The sequence below is a fragment of the Puma concolor genome, chromosome E3 (genome assembly GCF_028749965.1).
Source record: "Puma concolor isolate L17-30 chromosome E3, mPumCon1.1.hap2, whole genome shotgun sequence".
Taxonomy (NCBI): Eukaryota; Metazoa; Chordata; class Mammalia; order Carnivora; family Felidae; genus Puma; species Puma concolor.
This window is the reverse complement of record NC_141682.1, coordinates 40,320,391-40,337,731: the sequence shown is the minus strand read 5'-3', so window position 1 is coordinate 40,337,731 and position 17,341 is coordinate 40,320,391. Positions and strand designations below refer to the sequence as shown.

The window sequence follows — 17,341 nt, the reverse complement described above, 5'->3', positions numbered from 1 at the left end:
CACCCAGAGGGGAAGGGCTCATGGCGGGCAAGGCCCCTGCCCTACTCGCCACCTCCCCTAGGCCGGGTGACCTCTGACAGCAGAGACCGCCGGAATCGGACACTAGTCATTACCCAAACCCTTGCTCTGTGCCGTGTGCGTTGGCTCATTAATGCTCCCCAATGCCTTATGGAATCCAGCTGTGTGTCCGTCCCCTTCGCGGATGTGACAACGGGTGGAGGCTCAGCGCCGTGCCAGAGATCACAGTTGAGCTGATATTTGACCCAGGTGGTCTGCCCGAGGGTGGGTGGAGACAGGCGTGAGCCTCGGAGGGAGGGAGTGTGGGCCCACTCGGGGACTCCCGGTAGGCATCCTGAGCTGTGACACCAGCAGGGGCAAAGCCAACAAGGCAGGTGTGTACGTGGCAACAGGGCTGAGAGGACAATATGCCCAGGTGCAGCAGGGTCACAACATCCTAGGTGGAAAGGAGGCCCCTCCTTTCCCCACACCCTGGGCTTTTTTTTTTTTTTTTAAACATTTACTTATTTTTGAGAGGGACAAAGAATCCCAAGCAGGCTCCAGACTCAGAGCTGTCAGCACCGAGCCCGACGTGAGGCTCGAACCCACAAACCACAAGATCATGACCTGAGCCAAAGTTGGACGCTTACCGCCTGAGCCACCCAGGCGCCCCTTTGGACTCCATCTTTAACTGGCACATTCTGGGAGGTCTGCTGGATGCCTCTGAGAGCGTGACTGGCCTCCCACGGTCCGTCCACATCCCTTCCCTGCCCCATGCTCTCCCTCTTCAGCAGTACAGGATCTAAAGCCTCCAAATCTCTGTGCACAAAGATGCTGAGGTTAAGATGGAAATCTCTGACCTGAGCCGAGGACCCGCCATGTCAGTTACTTGTCCACAGCCTCCTGACTCAGGTGATGAAGTCAAGGTCAGCCAGGGGCTGGGGAGCTAGCAGGGAGCAGGGGCTGCCTAGGCTCAGAGAGGGAAGAGTCACAGGAGGGGAAAGGACCTGAGGCGGCTCCAGAGAGCCAGGGGCTAGAACTCAAAATGACAATAATTATGTTCACAGTGTTAGAAACCTCTGTTGAGTACCAATTCTTGATGAAAATGTACACACTTGACAAACAGCCATTCCTCGCATCTTAAAGAAGAGGACATTAGACTTTCGCGAGTTTTATCACCCAAAGCTGCAGTCAGCGCCGAGAGCAAGGATTTGAATCCCTCGTGGCCTGAGGCCAGAGCCTGCGTGTGAAAAATTAGTAAACGGAAACCTCGTTTAGTCGGGAGGCCAGCAGAGGGAGTTCTCAGCATCGCAGCCCAAGCTGGGACCTCGCAGGTGGGTGCTCTTCACCAACCCGACGGGGAAGGTTTCCTCCTCCCTTGGCAACGGCTCCGCCAATGAGAGGCTCTCACAGCCCAGCCAATGAAAATCCAGTATACTTAGACCTCCCACTGTATGCCAATGAACTTTGCTTACGACAGCCCTGTTGCTCCTTGATGACAGTCTCCTTGGTCTCCGCGCTTGCCTATAGCCTTGCTGAAGCTTGCTTGTTGTGGATTGTAACTGTCTGGTATCCCCGGATAAGCCCAGTTTTGCTGGTGAAATAACTCATTTTTTATTTCCTAAGGTTAACAGTTGTCAGTCACCAGCTTGATTCAGGGCCAAGGCAGCAGCACCTTCAGATTCTGCCCTCTCGAGAATTCTCAAATTGCAGCCCCGCAACTGCACAGCTGTTTGGCATCCGAGGCCTTCCACCTGCTCACGGGGCGCCCTGAACCTGACGCGTCCTCAGGGACCCAGTTGAGGCGCTCTCCCTCCAAGGGGCTGGTTACGCAAGAGAAAAAAGCCTCATTTTTTCTCGCTCTAGTGTAACTGCAATCTGGGGCAAGGCAGGACAGTGTCCCAACACCCGGGGAAGTAAGGTGTAGGCGTCGGTGGGGCAACCCCGTAGAAGGGCAGCCGGCCAGGGAAATCAAGCCTACAGGCCCTCCCAGAGCCCAAGTGGACCTAGGTCCCTGGGTCGGGGGGGGGGGGTCTCCTCTTTCCTCCGTCCCTGGAGCGAACCATCTTGCACCGTGCCTTGCTTTTCCCCGGAAGTTCGCCGGGCCCCTCCCTAACCCAGGGAGCAGCTTCCTGGGGTCCTTCCAGGCCTCAAAAGCCCGGCCCAGGCTGGGCGGCGAAAATGGGGACAGCCGGAAGGTCCAGAATTATCACCCCCTCAGGATGGACGGCAGGAGGCGCTCGCCCTCACACGGCAGCCCAGGTCGCGCTGAGACGCAAAAGTCCTGCCGCCCCGATGACCAGGATGCACAACAATTCGCTGACTATTCCTGGGATGGGGGGATACGCTACGCTCGCCAAGTCATTCCCCAACGTCCCCCAAAGAGGGCTGAGCCTGCGCCCTGACTGAGACAGGGGCGCCTCGGCCTTGCCACTCCCAAGATGGCGCCACTACCTGCCGCTTCAGGTCTCTGCCCCACTCTCCACGCCACGGCGCCGAGATGGCGGCCGGACGCGCGGTCTGACCGAGCCGCCGGCGCATCACTTAAAATGGCGGCCGCTGGGCGGGGCGGCCGGGCGTGAGGCACGCTGGGGCGGGCGCGCGGGTTGCCGGGAACGGGGCGGAGCGCGGCCGCGCCGGCGCGTCGAGGGGGGACAGGCAGCCGCCGCGATGGTGAGCGGGCGCGGGGGGAGGGGCGCCGGGCCGGGGCCGGCGGGGGCGACGGGGGTGCCGGGGGCGCCGGGCCGGGGGCGGCGGGCCGCATGGGGCGGGGGGTGGGGAGGACTGGGCTCTGCGTTCACGCCGGCCCTCCGCCCCCCAGGACGTGTTCCTCATGATCAGGCGCCACAAGACCACCATCTTCACGGACGCCAAGGAGTCGAGTACCGTGTTCGAGCTGAAGCGCATCGTCGAGGGCATCCTCAAGCGGCCGCCCGACGAGCAGCGGCTGTACAAGGTGCGGCCGCGGGCGGGCTTTGGGCGGGGGCCGGGCTGGCGCTGCGCGGCGGCCGCGTCGTTGTTGTCAACAGTGGCCGGAACTCCCCCGCGTGGAGGCGAGGCGGCCTCGGGGGCGCAGGGCGGCCTCGGGGGCGCGCGGGCTCCTGACAGCCCTGCTGTGCGTCCAGGAAACTGAGGCTGGGGAGGCGGCCACTTAGCCCAAGGTCGGATTTGAACTCCGTTGCCCTTAATCCTCCGCAGGCCCGTCAGAATCGCACCCCTTCACCTCCTCTCCTTAATTACAGACAGTTGGAGGGTGTCACGATGAGTAAAGTCCTCGCCCAACCACTGTATTGCTTCCCAGCTTTCTGTGGATGCTCTAAAAGCTCCTCCTCCCCACCCCCTTTAGAAACCAACTGCAGAATTATTCAGCTCCGGTGGCTTGGGGTTCTCGTTGGGGGAATGCGTTGTATTGGTCCCTGATTCTGGTGTCCCGCAGCATGGGGTCCCCCACCTAGGTGCGTTGACGAGATTCTGGCTGGAAAGGAGGAAGCTGGCCTTTCACTCCAGACTTTTGTCCCTGCTGCCTGTGCTTCTTCACATACTGTGTTCCGTGCTTTCTGTGTGTCTTTCGCTCAGTGAAACCTCCTGGCTGCCCTACAAGGTGGGAATTTCAGTAATTCCCATCTTACAGCTAAACTTCACATCAAAAAGATGAAACGCTTTGTCCCAGGTGGCAGAGCTGGGATTCAAATCAGGCAGACTGTGGACAGACTGCGTCACTGACTCTTGAAATTAGATTTTCCAGCAGTTTGGGGTGAAAAAAAAAAAAGATTCCAGAGCCCTAACCCTGGGAGGTTCGGATTTGGAAAGTCTTGGGCGTAGCCCTGGAAACTGTGTTTGACACACTTGGGTAGTCCTGGCCCGTATTTGGGTCTGTCTTCCCTGAATCCTAACATCCAGGGAAGTCTCTGGGACTTGCCTGTCCTGGGGCCTCTTGTTAACACCTTGCCCACCTCTCTCCCCAGGATGACCAACTTCTGGATGATGGCAAGACACTGGGAGAGTGCGGCTTCACCAGTCAGACGGCACGGCCGCAGGCCCCAGCCACCGTGGGGCTGGCCTTCCGGGCAGGTGAGTGGGGCTGTCAGGCAGGGTGGAACAGACGAAGGGGTCGCTGGGGAGCCTGCTCTTGGCTCCTCCCCGCCTCCAGGGCATTGTGTTCCCCAGTCCACAAAGTGTAGGTGGTATCTTGTGATAGTGTGTGTGTTTCTCCACAAAGGGGAAAAAAAAAAAGAAAACGAGACGCTTGTAGAAATTGAAGTCTACTTCACGGGGGATTCTAATGTCTATCCCTAGTCATGTTTACAGAGGTCTTACTGAGTATTGGGCCGTCTGCTCAGCATTTTATCTCCGTTCCATTTAAAACACTCCTTAGCCTGCGAGGTAAGCACTGCTATCCTCACTTTGGAGACGTGGACACTTGGGCTTGCCGGCTGTCAAGATTCAGATGCTGACTGCCAGGACCTTTGTAGGACATCACTTAGACCCCCAGCATCTCTGTGCATGCCACACTTGTGCCCACTTTCAGGTTGAGTAACTGAGCCCAGGGAGGTTAGGTCGCTTGCTGGGACTGCCAGATCCAGAGTTCGTGTCTAGCCCCTGCCTGCCCCAGAGACCGTGCTTTGTGATCGACCACATCACCCCCTGCCTGATGTTTAGAAACCTGAGGGAGTGGCTCACTCCCCTCCAGTGTACCTCCTTGCCCCAAGAGGGGTTTGAATTTTATTCTTTGTCTCTGGAAACATGAACGAAAGTTCTACGTGATATGTTTTCACGACTGTGTACCTGGGGCTTTGTGGATGGCTGGGTAAACTTTGTTGGTAAGTAATTATTTTTCTGGCTTCTTGTGAGAAAACTAGCAAGGGGTGCAGAGGGAGTCCAGCAGTGTGCCACTTGCCAGTTTCGTAAGGATCCCTGTGCCAGGCCTCAGCAGCCATGTCCTTGGGTGGCTGCTTCATGCCCCCCCCCCCCGCCCCCCGCCACCCTGCCGACTGGAGCTCCTGTCTCCATAGAGGGGTGCGACACATAGGCCAGTCTCACAGGCAGCCTGAGCCCCCATGCACCACAGGCCTTGGCCTGTGAGTGCTTAGCAGACGGAAGTCTTAGGGGCCTTTCTGTGGGTTCCCTCTGACCCTCACAGCGATGCTGAGGCAGGTACAGGGCTGGTCCAGACCTCTCTCATTCTGCTTCTGAAGCCAAGGCTGGACTGCCTTCTGGAAGTAGCAGCCCTTCTCTTACTGAACAAAGGCATTTTTGTGTAGGGTTGCAGACACTCTTGGAAGATGTTGATAGACCTATTTTTTGATGGAAAAATCACAACAGAGGGAGTGTCCCCCCGGCCCCGACTCTAGTTTATGGTGTTGAATGTGGGGGTGCCTAGACCCTGGGTGGCACCCCCTCCTCAGGCAGGGGATCGTTGTCTTGACAGAGTAAATAGTATGGACTGAAGCGGCTGTTCTTTGCTTCTCCCACGGACTACTTTTGTTGCGGAAGTACACTTGTGGGTGCCTAGTTGTGTCCTCGTTTAGTTCTTGTGATGACGATTCTTTCCAACTGGCTACTCAGTGAGGGAAAGGAGTGTTGAATAGCATCATCCAGACCATTTCCAAAAAATGGGAGAGGTGGCAAAAGCAAGAATTGTCTGTCACTGCAGACTTACGGCTTGGGGGAAGTTCGTTGCTACGCTGGGCCGGGTGTCTTCAGCACTGCTGACGTTTGGGGCTGGAGGATTCGGAATGGTGCTGTGCACTCCAAGGTGTTGAGCATCTCTGGCCACTACCAGAGATGGTCATATACCCACTCTCCCAAGGTGTCCGTTGCTAGGCTTGGCCGGCTTTGCCGAGGGGCCTAACAGGTTAAGAACCCTGAGCCAGGTGGAGAGAATAGCGTCCCTGTTAGAAGGAAGTGCAGGAGAGAAGTTACAAAACGGGACTTGTCTGCTCTGCGCCGAGGTGACAGCAGAAACAAGACGGGAGCCCTTCTGCAGCCGCTGTTCTCTAGTTGGGGGAAAGCATCTGGTCAAAGGGAACAGGACTGTTTGTGGCTGGTGGTAGGTGAATGCTCCTGAAGCAACACACAGGCATTGGGCTGCGGGGACTGTTTTTATAGAAGGGCTGGGGAAGTTTTCTCTGAGGTGATGTTGGGGTTGATCTGGATGGCAGGCTAGGGGCCAGCAAATGTGAAGCTCCTAAAACAGGAAGGAAGAGCTTGATACGGGAACACAAGAGACAGACAAACGTGACGACTTGAGATTCTATTCAGAGTATGACGGGATGCCGTTGGAAGGTTTGAGGCAGGGAAAGAACGGGCTGGCTTAAGCTTAAAAATCAGTGCTTGGTGTAGAGGAGGTGTGAATGGAACAGTGAGTTGGGGCTGATTGAGGGGAGACAAGTAGGTGGACACAGGCCAGCCCACAGGCTCACCCTTAGGGGCACAGGGTGAGGAGGACCCCACGGATGGCTGGGCTAGATGGAGGGGGTCAGGTTGCTGGTAGGGGTGGGAGGCATCCCAGTAGGATCACAGAGTCCAGGCAGTTAGGCAGGCCGGCCAGGACGAGGGAGACTCACTTTGCAGAGGTGGGAATTGGTTCGGAGGTCCCCCAGAAGCCGGGTGGCTGCTCCCTCCAGCTCTCCCCACCACTCCCCTGTCCACCAGATGACGCTTTCGAGGCCCTGCGGATCGAGCCCTTCTCCAGTCCGCCCGAGCTGCCCGATGTGATGAAGCCACAGGACTCAGGAAGCAGCGCCAATGAACAAGCAGTGCAGTGAGAGGGCTCCTGGCCCGCCCCCGGTGCCCCCCCCCCCCCCCCAATAAAAGAGATTTGGGTGTCTGCCTGGTTGCTGCCTTTTTCTGCGCACCCTTCTCCTGACTCAGGCATCACCTTCCCTGGGACGGGGTCTGCCCCCCTGCAAGGTTCCTCCTCAGCCCCGTGTACTTGCGAGGCTGGCCGTGGCTGTGGGACCGACCCCCAAGCTCCTTGGGTCCCTGCTGTCACACCCACTCGAGCCTGCCCCTCCGGCTGGGGGCAGGGAACCGGGAGGAACCCAGAGCCCCAGGCCAGCCTTCTGCTCAGCCTGGGGACAGAGGTTCCTTCTATGACTTCCAGCAAGCAGGCTCGCTCAGGCTGTGGCGCAGCCTCTGGGCTGAGGGGCAGAGGCCAAAATGTCAGCCAGAGCCAGTGTGGTTCCACGGGGAACCCATCGCCTACAGCCAGCCACCTTACCTGAGTCCTCTAAGGCTTTGGGGCGGGGGGGGGGGGGGGGGGGGGGGGCATTCAAAGTGGAAATACTGCTCACTCTCCACCTTCCACCCCTAATAAATAATCTACAGACCCAATTCCTGCATTTCTCATTTTTATTTGACAGAAAAAGTTGCTCTTGCTGTACAGATTTTAAAAAACCAAAATGCCTTTAAGAAACGTGAAGAAAAGTTGGGGGAGGGGCCACAACCTCACTTGGGGGACAGTAGGGGCCAACTAATTTCAACTCGTGCCCCTTCCTTCCAGGAACACCTCACACAAGTTCCCAAGTTCCAACTCCCCCCAGAACTTAGGGTTACAGGGGGGCACTGAGGCCTCCCAGCCCTTTCTAACTCAAGACCAGGGTGTCCCCAACTGTATCCTCCCCTCCCGCAACTCCCGTTCTCATTCCCACCCACCCCAAAACTCCCAAAACGTGAACCAGGAAAAACTCACAGAGGTTAACATTTCACAGGAACAAAGAAAAGGGGGGGGGGGGGGCAGGAAGGAGGAAGAGTCCTCCCCCAGGAGGCTGCCAGGGTTGGGGGGTGGGGGGCAGACAAGGACCCCTCCCCACTGCTGGGTAAAGGGGGCACTCCCTGCGGCTCCAGACTTGGGGTGTGGTGGGATTCCCCCCACAGAGATTCAAGGAGACCTGAAACAGAGGAGACAGAGATCAGTGCCTAGGCCCCAGCCAGCCCCAGAGGTCCCCAGGCGCAAGAGCTTGACAAGGACGCACCTGGACGAGCGGTGCCGCACGGGGCGGGGGCTGGGTGTCTCCCTCCTGCGCTTGTGGCCAGGGGAGCGGCTGTCCCCACGCTGGCCTCTGCGGGAACCCCGCTCGCTGCTACTGCAACAACAGAGGACGGTCAGCCCACGTGCAAGGCAACACCAACCTCCGGCAACTTCGAGCCTCAAAGCCGCTCAGAGTGGTGGTGACCGGGCTGGCCACTGACGGGAGGCCTTACCTCTGCTGGTCCCGTGGCGAGGGCTGAGGCGAAGGGCGGCGGCGCTCCGCAGGCGAGTAGCTGAGGGACCGAGAATCTCGGAGGGAATCTATTGGCTTCCGGGGACTACGGGACCTAGGGAGCAGAGGAAGTTCCCATAGCACCACGCTCTTCCAGACCCACCAGCCGGCACTCAGGACCACCCCCCAGGTCCTGACCACCAGACCTCATACCACACAGGGCCAGCCTCAGACCCACCTTTGTCTGCTCGCTCACCCATCCGCCCGCACACCATCCACCGAGTGCCCCACTGGGCAGGGCACGGGGTGCAGCGGGGGATGCAAAGAGAAAGACAGTCCCTGCCCTTGGAGGGGCTCAGTCTGGTGGTGAAGGGAGGCCAAGGGAGGCCCGCTCGGCCCCGTGTATGGGAAGCAGCCCCACAAGGACCGATATACGTGGGTCTGGGGACCCGGGGGGAAGGGACACAGGGCGGGGAAAGGGGGGGAGGGTAGTCTTCTCGAAGGTGCTGTTTGAGCGGAGTCTTGCAGAACGAGGAGTTCACCAGGCGGACAAGGGAATTCCAGGCAGAAGGAACAGCATGTCCAAAGGCATGGGGTTCTCCTTAGACTGCAAGGCGCTGGGTATGGCTGGAGCACAGGGCATGTGTGGGGGCGGGCAGGAGAGGAGAACACAGGGCAGGCAAGGCCAGTTGGTGAAGAGCCTCACACGCCATTCCCGCAGAGGTGGGGCTTTATCCTGAAGGCCACAGGGCGTCCCGGAAGGATTTGTGGAGTGGAGGGAAGTAACCAGATGTGCGTTTTAGAAAGATCCCTCTGGCTACGTGTGGAAGAGAATGGCGTGGAGGCAGGGAGACAGGGAAGAGGCTGTGGACAGAGTCGGGAGAAGATGACGGTGGCCAGACCAGAGCCCTGGCGGGAGCAACGGGGAGATTTAAAATCTAGAATCCCTGGGACGTGGGAGCAGGAAACAGGCTGCATGTCAGGGGAAGGGAGAGGAACGAACCTAGGACTCCACAATTCTGATTGGAGCACCCACACTTGGACCCTTTGCCGGAACAGGGCACAGCACAGGTGGTAGGGAGAGAGCCCAACTCCTCCCACACAACCAGACACCACAGTCCACCAGAGACTCCCGGCAGGGATCTCACGCCCAGGGTCACACCCCGCCCCTTCCGGCTCCGGCAAGGCCGCACTCACCTCCGCTCGCCGGGGGGTGGCTTCTTGGGGCTTGCAGGTTTGGGCAAGGCCTGAGGGCCAGGCTTAGCGGGGGAGGGGGATGAAGAAGTAGAGGAGGAAGAGGAGGAGGAAGAGGAGGAGGAGGAGGAGGAGGAAGAGGAGGAGGAGGAAGAGGAGGAGGAGGAAGAGGAGGAGGAGGAGGAGCTGGAACTGGAGCTACTGGAGCGCCTCTTCCGCTTGGCCGGGGTCGGCTCCGGAGGACGTCCCTCTCGAACAGCCTCCTTGGGGGCTGGGGTGGGGCTGGGGACCCTGTGGGAGAAGCAGAGCGTCAGGAGGAGACACGCCGCCCCAGCCCCGACCCTACCTTCCTTGGCCTGGAGGAACGGCAGTGGGGGAGGGGTGCCGGAGAAAGGCCCCAGGAGCCCTCGGAGCTGAGAGCCGGCGAGCGCATTCTCTGGAGAGCAGTGGCCCGAGACGCCCCGACCTCTGCTAACACAAGCAACAGGCCGGGCCCGCAGCACAAGGGATCAAGGCTAAACCTCAAGAATGTCCCTGATGGAGGAGGACTAAGGCCCCTGGGCTCAGGTGTGGAAGCCGAGCTGGGCGGTCTCCTTCCCGGGAGAGCCGCGGCTTGGGGCCCTGCGAGCGGGTTGGCTGGGGGAGGGGCCGTCCTGCCTGGAGGCAGGGAGAAGGATGGGATGACCTCTGAAGATCCTTCCAGCCCAGGGAGTTCCTCTTGAGGTCTAACTGCCATCCCTCCTGCTGTAAAATTAAGTCCATTTCCTCTAGTTCTGTCCTCTGTAGAGACGGAAAACTTATCATTATCCTCTAGAGAATGAACCTTAGGAGACTTTTACCTGTCCCATTCCTCCCCCCGGTGCCCCCACCCCAGCATTCTCTTCTACCCCGGCTTAAGGGTCAAGGTCCCATACCTCTTTCAAAAAGTCAAGAGCCTCTGGACAGAACTTCTCCCTCCCCACCCCCACCCACCCCCCCAAACCGGCCCCACCCAACGGTTCTGCAAGTCAAGCCCCCTCACCTCTTCAGCGCTACCTCAGGTTGAGCAGGAAGGCTAGAGCCCTCCGAGTCGCTAGAACTGGAACCGGAGGAAGAGGAGGAGGAAGAGGACGATGACGAGGATGAAGAGGAGGAGCTGGATGAGGAGGAGGAGGAGGAACTCCGCCGCTCCTTTGCCGGCTGCAGGGTGGCCAATGCAGAAGGCTGCTGGGCCCCCGTGGAGGCTGGTGTTTCCCCACCCTCAGGGTGGGACACCCCAGGGACAGGACCAGAGAGCATGCCGTTGTGGTCACCAGCAGAGGACGTGGTCTTTGCCACCGTCCCAGAGGAGAGGGACTGAGACCCTGCTACAGGGGTGGTCTGGGCAAGCAAAGCTCGGGACTGGTCAGAAAAAGCAGATGGCACAGGGGACCTAGGTCGATCCTGAGCTGGAAGAAGAACACATTGGGAGGAAGCCTGGACCATTCTAGAAGCAGGAGAGGGAGCCCGCTCAGAGGTCATTCTAGACTGGCTGAGGGCAGATGGTGGGGTTCTGGAGCCTGGGCCTCCTGGTGGGGTTCTGGATCTGGCTCGGTCAAGAAGTGGCGGTGAGGTTCTACCACTAACACGTTCGTAAGCAGTGAGGGGCACCCGGGGGCTGGTAAGGTTTGCACCAGACAAGGCTGGAGCCATTCTAGCACTGGTGAGGCTTGCAGGTGCCATGGCTGGAGGGGTTCTGGAGCTGGCAATATTCACAGGAGCTGTAGCATGTGCAGATCTAGGACCCACCAGGTTTGCAGGGGCTGCAGCCTGGGCTGTTCTGGAGCTGGAGGGGTAGTTTGCAGCGGTCGGGGGAGTGCCAGAGCCGGTGAGACTCAGAGCTGCCAAGGCAGCCGGGGTTCTGGCTCCTGCTAGATTCACAGCTGGGGCTGTAGGGGTGCGAGGGTCAGCGAGGTTCACAGCAGAAGGTGCCACTGCTGTTCTGGGGCTGGCCAAGTTCATGGCTGCTGCCGCAGCTGGCGTTCTGGAGTCAGCCAGGTTCACTGCTGTTGGTATGGCAGGTGTCCTGGCACTGGCCAGATTCATCGCTGCTGCAGAAGCTGCAGGAATCCTGCTGGCAAGACTGGCAGCTGGGGCCGTTCTGAGACTCATGAGAGGCACTGGAGCTGGGACCTGGGACATTCTTGCAGCAAGGCCAGCAGCAGACATGGATGGAGGTGGCCGAGCAGTGCCAAGACTGATGGCTGTCAGGGCAAGTGCGATTCTAGACTGTGCGTGATTTTCTGGCACAGATGTTCTCGGGTGATCAGGAATTCGGGGACCTGGACCATCCATCATGGAGCCACCAGCTTGCTGCAGGACAGACATAGGTGTTCTAGAGCTGCCAAGGGGTTCCAGCATTCCAGGTGATCGACAGCGGTCCAGAGGAGTTGGTGACATGCTAGGACGACTGAAACAGCTCATTCTGGAGCTATTGAGCGCTACTGGAGGGGTCCGAGAACCAGAATGATTTCTCGTTGCCGGAGGAGTAGCAGAACGTGAGCGATCAGAACTACTTCCAGATGCAGAACGTCTTCGGATGGCGGGAGGAGATCTCGTTAAGGACCGTTTGCCCCGAGTTGTTCGTGGAGTACGGGATCTGGAACGGCGACGGATAGCAAGGGGAGAGCGACTTCGAGAACGCTTGCGTGGCAACAATGGGGTCCGAGATCTAGAGCGACGCCGAATAGCAGGAGGTGTTCGGGACCGAGATCGGCGGCGTGTCACCGGAGAGGTTCGAGAGCGGGACCTCCTTCGAGTTACCGGAGATGTGCGAGATCGAGATCTCCTACGGGTGACTGGAGACGTTCTGGATCTCGATCTTCTGCGAGTGATAGGGGAAGTTCTGCTTCGAGATCGCCTCCTGGTCACTGGTGGAGTCCTAGATCTGGACCTTCTTCGAGTCACCGGTGGAGTTCTAGAACGGGAGCGCCGGCGTGTTGGGGTTCTGGATCTTGAACGACGGCGGGTTACTGGTGGTGTTCTAGACCTGGATCGCCTTCGACTCACTGGCGATGCTCTGGATCGAGATCTTCGTCGAGTCACTGATGTCCTGGACCTTGATCGTCTCCGACTGACTGGTGAAGTTCGAGACCTGGACCTACGGCGGCTGACCAAAGGTGTTCTGGACCTGGACCGCCGGTGAGTGGCTGGAGAGGCCCGAGACCGTGAGCGTTTCCATGGAGCTGGTGATGTACGAGAGCGGGACCGCTTCCGACTGGCTGGGGGTGTCCGAGAACGGCCTCTTCGGCGTCGGGAAGAAGTTCGGGAACTCTCCTGCCGGGCAGGTGACCTTGAGTGGTAACCAGAGCCTCCCCTCCGCCGACGAGTGACCCGAGACCTCGACCGGCTCCGCTGTCTTCTCCGCGAAGTTGACTGAGAAGATCCAGACCTATCTCGACGTCGAGTTGTTCTGGTTTTCTCTCTCCTTGAGCGGGAACGGGATCGCTGAAGCCCACGAGGCTTTGGTGAAGGAGAACGGCCTCTCCTTGAAGTTGTCTTAGCACGGGGGGATGAAGCGGAGCGCCGCCGGCGTGAGGATCTTGACTTTTCAGCTGGCTCTGGGGAAGACACTGAAGGACTTCTTCGACGTCTCGGGGGGGTTCTAGAACGGGTCTCTGGTGAGGACGATGCAGAGCGGCTTCTACGAGACAGCCTGGCCTTCCTAGTCAGCTCAGGAGACGATCTAGAGCTGCGACGGCGAGGTGGAGTGCGGGACTTGGTCTTGGGCTCTGGTGATGACCTAGAGCTTCTTCTAGCAGTTCTGGATTTGGGTGGGTGTTCTGGAGAGGACTCTGAACTGCTGCTTCCGTCAGGAGAAGGGCCTCTGCCTTTGCTTGATGAACCTGACCTGCTTCGTCTGGGAAGAGCTCGAAGGGCAGGAGCCTTGGGTTCAGGAGAAGAATCAGAACCGCTCTGTGCCCTGGGTGCCACTCTCAGCTTATCTTTAACTTCAGGGGATGAGCCAGACCTACTACGGCGAGGAGAAGGTCGGGCTTTGCTATCAACCTCTGGAGACGACCCAGACCGACTCCTTTCTCTAAGTGGTACTCGTGTCTTAGCTTTGGAATCTGGAGAAGAGTCTGATTCACTTCTTTCTTGAGGGGATGCGCTGGGCTTCCCATCAAGTTCTTGAGAAGACCCAGATCGACTTCTCTGTCCAAGAGGAGTCCTAGCCATGGTCTTCTGTTCAACTGACGACTCTGACCCACTTCGTTCTCTCTGGGGGGTAAGACACTTGTTGTTGAGCTCTGGAGATGATGGAGAACGACTCCTTGGCCTAGGAGTCTGGGGCAAAGCTTTTGGTTCTGGAGAAGAATCACATTCACTTCTCCCCCTAGACGGTGTTCTAGGAATATCTTTCATTCCAGGAGAGGACCCAGATAAGCTGTGCCTCGAGGGAGTCCCAGACCCATCTCTAAGTCCTGGAGAAGACCCAGACCTGCTTCTCCTTGAGGGGGTTCTGGGTAAACCGTCTTTCAGTTCAGGAGATGCAGAGCTACTTCTTTCCCTCGATGGTGTTCTGGGTACAGCATCGAGCACTGGTGAAGAAACACTCTGATTTGAAGACATTCCTGCTTTTTCCACTGCATCTGGCGATAACTCAGAACTGCTGCGTCTGGAGGACCTTGTAGACTGTTCTTTCATGTCTACAAATGGATCTGTCTCCAGCTGATTAGGAAAAGATCCATTCAAATCTTCTTTAACCTCAGGAGAAAATCCAGCATTCATTTCTGCAACAGGGCCTGAGTTTCTAAATTCTAAAGGTGATCCAAAGCTATTCTCCCTCGGGGAGGAATTAGACAGCTCTTTATGCTCTGGAGAAAAACGTGGCCCACTCCAAGTTGAGGCCACTGCAGGGACTTCTGCTTCCAAAGAAGTCTGTGACTGGCTTTGGTCAAGAGTCAAAGACACAGGTCTTTCTTCTATTTCAGGTGAGGATTCAAAATTACCTCCAGCCATCTCTTTAAGTTCTGAAGACAAATGAGAGAGGACCTGGTTTGAGGATTCTTCAGATTTCTCGACCTCCATTAATTCCTCATCTTGGCTTGGCTTAGCGGACGTACTTTGGTCTTTTGTATCTGGGGATGACCCAACACCACCTCTTTCCCTTGATGGGGTTTTAGGTGTCTCTCTGAGTACTGGTGAGGACTCAGATTTATCCTGCACTGGGAAAGGACTAGATTTGTCTCTTGGTCCAGGAGATGACACAGTAGTATCTTCCTGAAGGAGTAAGCCTGTTTTCTCTTTTGACTCAGAAGGCTCCAATCTACTCTGCCCCAAAAGACATTTAGAGTCCATGGCAGGATATGGGAAAGAGTCAGACTGAGACTTGCTCTGCTCAGGAGACATTCCAGATTTTAGCCTAGGACTTGACAATTCACTTCTTTCTGGTCTTGTTGGAGATCTGGGGGTCAGCTCAGTGATTGGAGATGAGGACCTGGACCGGCCACCCTTAAGAGGTGTGTGAGATTTGCTCTGCAGAGACGGAGACTCAGGGTGACTCCGTTTCATGTCTGGACTTGAAGTATCAGATCTAGGGTCTGGTGAAGTCTGTGATTGTCCTTTCTGTTGCAGAGAAGAGGAGACAAAATACATTTCTCCTGGTGGTGTGGCAGACTTTACTCCTGGACAGAGAGAGAAGGATCCAGAACTTTGTGCTGGTAAGTCTTTAGACTTCTCTTGGGAACATGGGGACTTAGATCCACAAAGACTGTGCCCTGATGGAGTTTGGGGCTTAACTTTAGGGCATGGTGAAGTAGACCCTGAGTGACTTTGTCTTGGTGGTGTTCCAGGTTTCACTTTGGTATCTGGTGAAGAGGACCTAGAACGGCTGTGTCTTTGCAACAATCTAGATTCCATCTTGGAGCAAGGAGACTCTGATCTGCTTTGCCTTGGCGGTGTTTTAGAGGTTACCCTACTAGGACTTGGAGAAGAGGAGCCAGAATGACTTTGGACTGGCGACATTACTGCCTTCACTTTGGGCTGGGGAGATGACGATCCCGAGCGGCTCCCTCTTGGAGGGGTGCTAGATTTCACTCTAGGAGGAGAGGACCCAGAACAGCTATGTCTTGAAGGGGTCATAGACTTCACCTCAGGGTCAGGTGATGATTCTGAACGGCTCTGTATTTGTGGTGTCGCAGACTGTTCATTTGCCTGGGGACTTGTTACAGACCCTTGCCTTGGTGGTGTTCCAGACTTCACTTTAGGTTGAGGAGATGAACTGGAACAACTCTGTCTTGAAGGTGTTTTAGATTTCTGGTTAGAAGGAGGAGAAGAACCAGAACGACTTCGCCTTGGTGGTGTTCTAGATTTAGCTTTCGGCTGGGATGATCCAGAGCGACTGCGCCTTGGTGGTGTCCGAGACTTTTGTTTAGGACACGGAGAGGATCCCGAAAGGCTTCGCCTCAAAGACAAGCGAGATTTTGCTTTGGACCGTGGTGAAGAGAGAGACCTGCTCCGTCTTGAAGAAACTCGAGATTTTTTCATTTCTGGGCTTGAGTTGGACCTGCTCCTCCTCTGTGATGCTCTGGATTTGTTCTTCCGCTCTGATGATGAACCAGACCTGCCTCTTCTTTGTGGTGTTCTAGAATGAGATCTTCCTCGTCTAACTAGACTTCTACTACGAGATCTTCGTCTTGCTGGTGTCCTAGACCGAGATCGTCCTCGTCTTACGGGTGTCCTAGACCGAGATCGTCCTCGTCTTGCCGGTGTCCTAGACCGAGACCTCCCTCTCCTGGCTGGTGTTCTAGAGCGTGACCGACGTCTGGCTGGAGTTCTAGAGCGTGACCTGCCACTTCTCCTGGCTGGTGATCTGCTACGAGACCTCCGTCGTACTGGCGATCGGGTCCTAGATCTGCGCCTAGCAGGTGTCCTAGAGCGAGACCTGCCTCTCCGGGCTGGTGTCCTAGAGCGGGACCTACGCCTGGCAGGTGTTCTGGATCGTGATCTCCGCCTGGCAGGTGTTCTAGAGCGAGATCTAGCCCGGCGGGCTGGCGTTCTAGAACGAGATCTGCCCCTAGCGGCTGGGGATCTAGAATGAGACCTGCCTCGCCTTGCTGATCTAGACCTGCCTCTTCTCTGGGTATTTCTGCTTCTAGACCAGCCTGGTCGCTGAGGAGACCTAGAGCGACCACGTCGCTGGGGGCTTCTGGACCGTCCCCACCTCTGTGCAGACCGGGACCTACGCCACTGAGGGGACCGGGACCTAGAATGACCTCTTTTGGTAGGGGTTCGAGACCGAGATCGCCCCCTCTTAGTGGTGGTAGGGCTACGGGACCTCCCCACTCTTCGAGAAGGGGTATGAGAATGTGACTTATCCCGCTTTGCTCGGCCATGTGAGCGACTCTTGGATGCGGGAGAAGAAGAAATCTCTCGGCGGGACCCAGGAGCTGGTGCAGGTTTAGGACTTTCAGGGGAAGAGCTGGCATGTCGAGAAACTTTGGTAGGTTGAGGGGATGGTGGGCAGCTCTCTGAAGACGACTGGGGAGGTTTCTCAGGAGACTTAGGTGGTGAACGGCCCCGGGTTGGGGAAGCCTCAGATGGGGGGTTCACTGGCTCCTGACTTAAGGTGGTTGTTGCAAGGGGTTGTGGGGAGCCGCCATGTTGCTCAGCAAGGAGCGGAGTGGGAGCAGGTGGTTCTGGGCCTGCGCTGCTCCTTTCCGGAGAGGGGCTAGGTCGAATTGCAGATTTCTAAGAGTGGAAAAGAAAGCACGGATAGGAACATAAGCACCAAAACTCCCCATCAACCTAAACACCAAAACTTCCTATCACCCATAAGAGCCTAACATCCTTGCCAATGAAATTTTTCCTCTACACACCCATTACAACACCAACTGGTCCTTTACCTCACCACAGGTAGTCATTAACAAAAGATCACATAAAAAGACAATTGGGACAACATGAACAGGCTATCTTATCACTTTAAG

The 17,341-nt window shown here is 57.2% G+C and overlaps 2 protein-coding genes across 2 annotated transcripts in view; both read left to right on the top strand.

The window, feature by feature from the left end:
- The window catches only part of PRSS22 (serine protease 22), a 146,430-nt gene that overhangs the window by 86,010 nt on the left and 43,079 nt on the right, over positions 1-17,341 (top strand). The gene's annotated exons all lie outside the window — the stretch shown is intronic.
- ELOB (elongin B) lies at positions 2,514-6,826 on the top strand. The gene is made up of 4 exons (XM_086691533.1): positions 2,514-2,670; positions 2,819-2,953; positions 3,963-4,068; positions 6,652-6,826. The coding sequence occupies exons 1-4, from the start codon at positions 2,668-2,670 to the stop codon at positions 6,762-6,764; spliced, it is 357 nt and encodes a 118-aa protein (XP_086547659.1). The 5' UTR covers positions 2,514-2,667; the 3' UTR covers positions 6,765-6,826.

What these genes read in the sequence shown, in the direction of transcription:
- ELOB (XM_086691533.1), top strand. An exon ending in ACGAGCAGCGGCTGTACAAG is followed by an intron (nt 2,954 to 3,962) that starts GTGCGGCCGCGG and finishes CTCTCTCCCCAG; the next exon opens with GATGACCAACTTCTGGATGA. An exon ending in GGGGCTGGCCTTCCGGGCAG is followed by an intron (nt 4,069 to 6,651) that starts GTGAGTGGGGCT and finishes CCTGTCCACCAG; the next exon opens with ATGACGCTTTCGAGGCCCTG.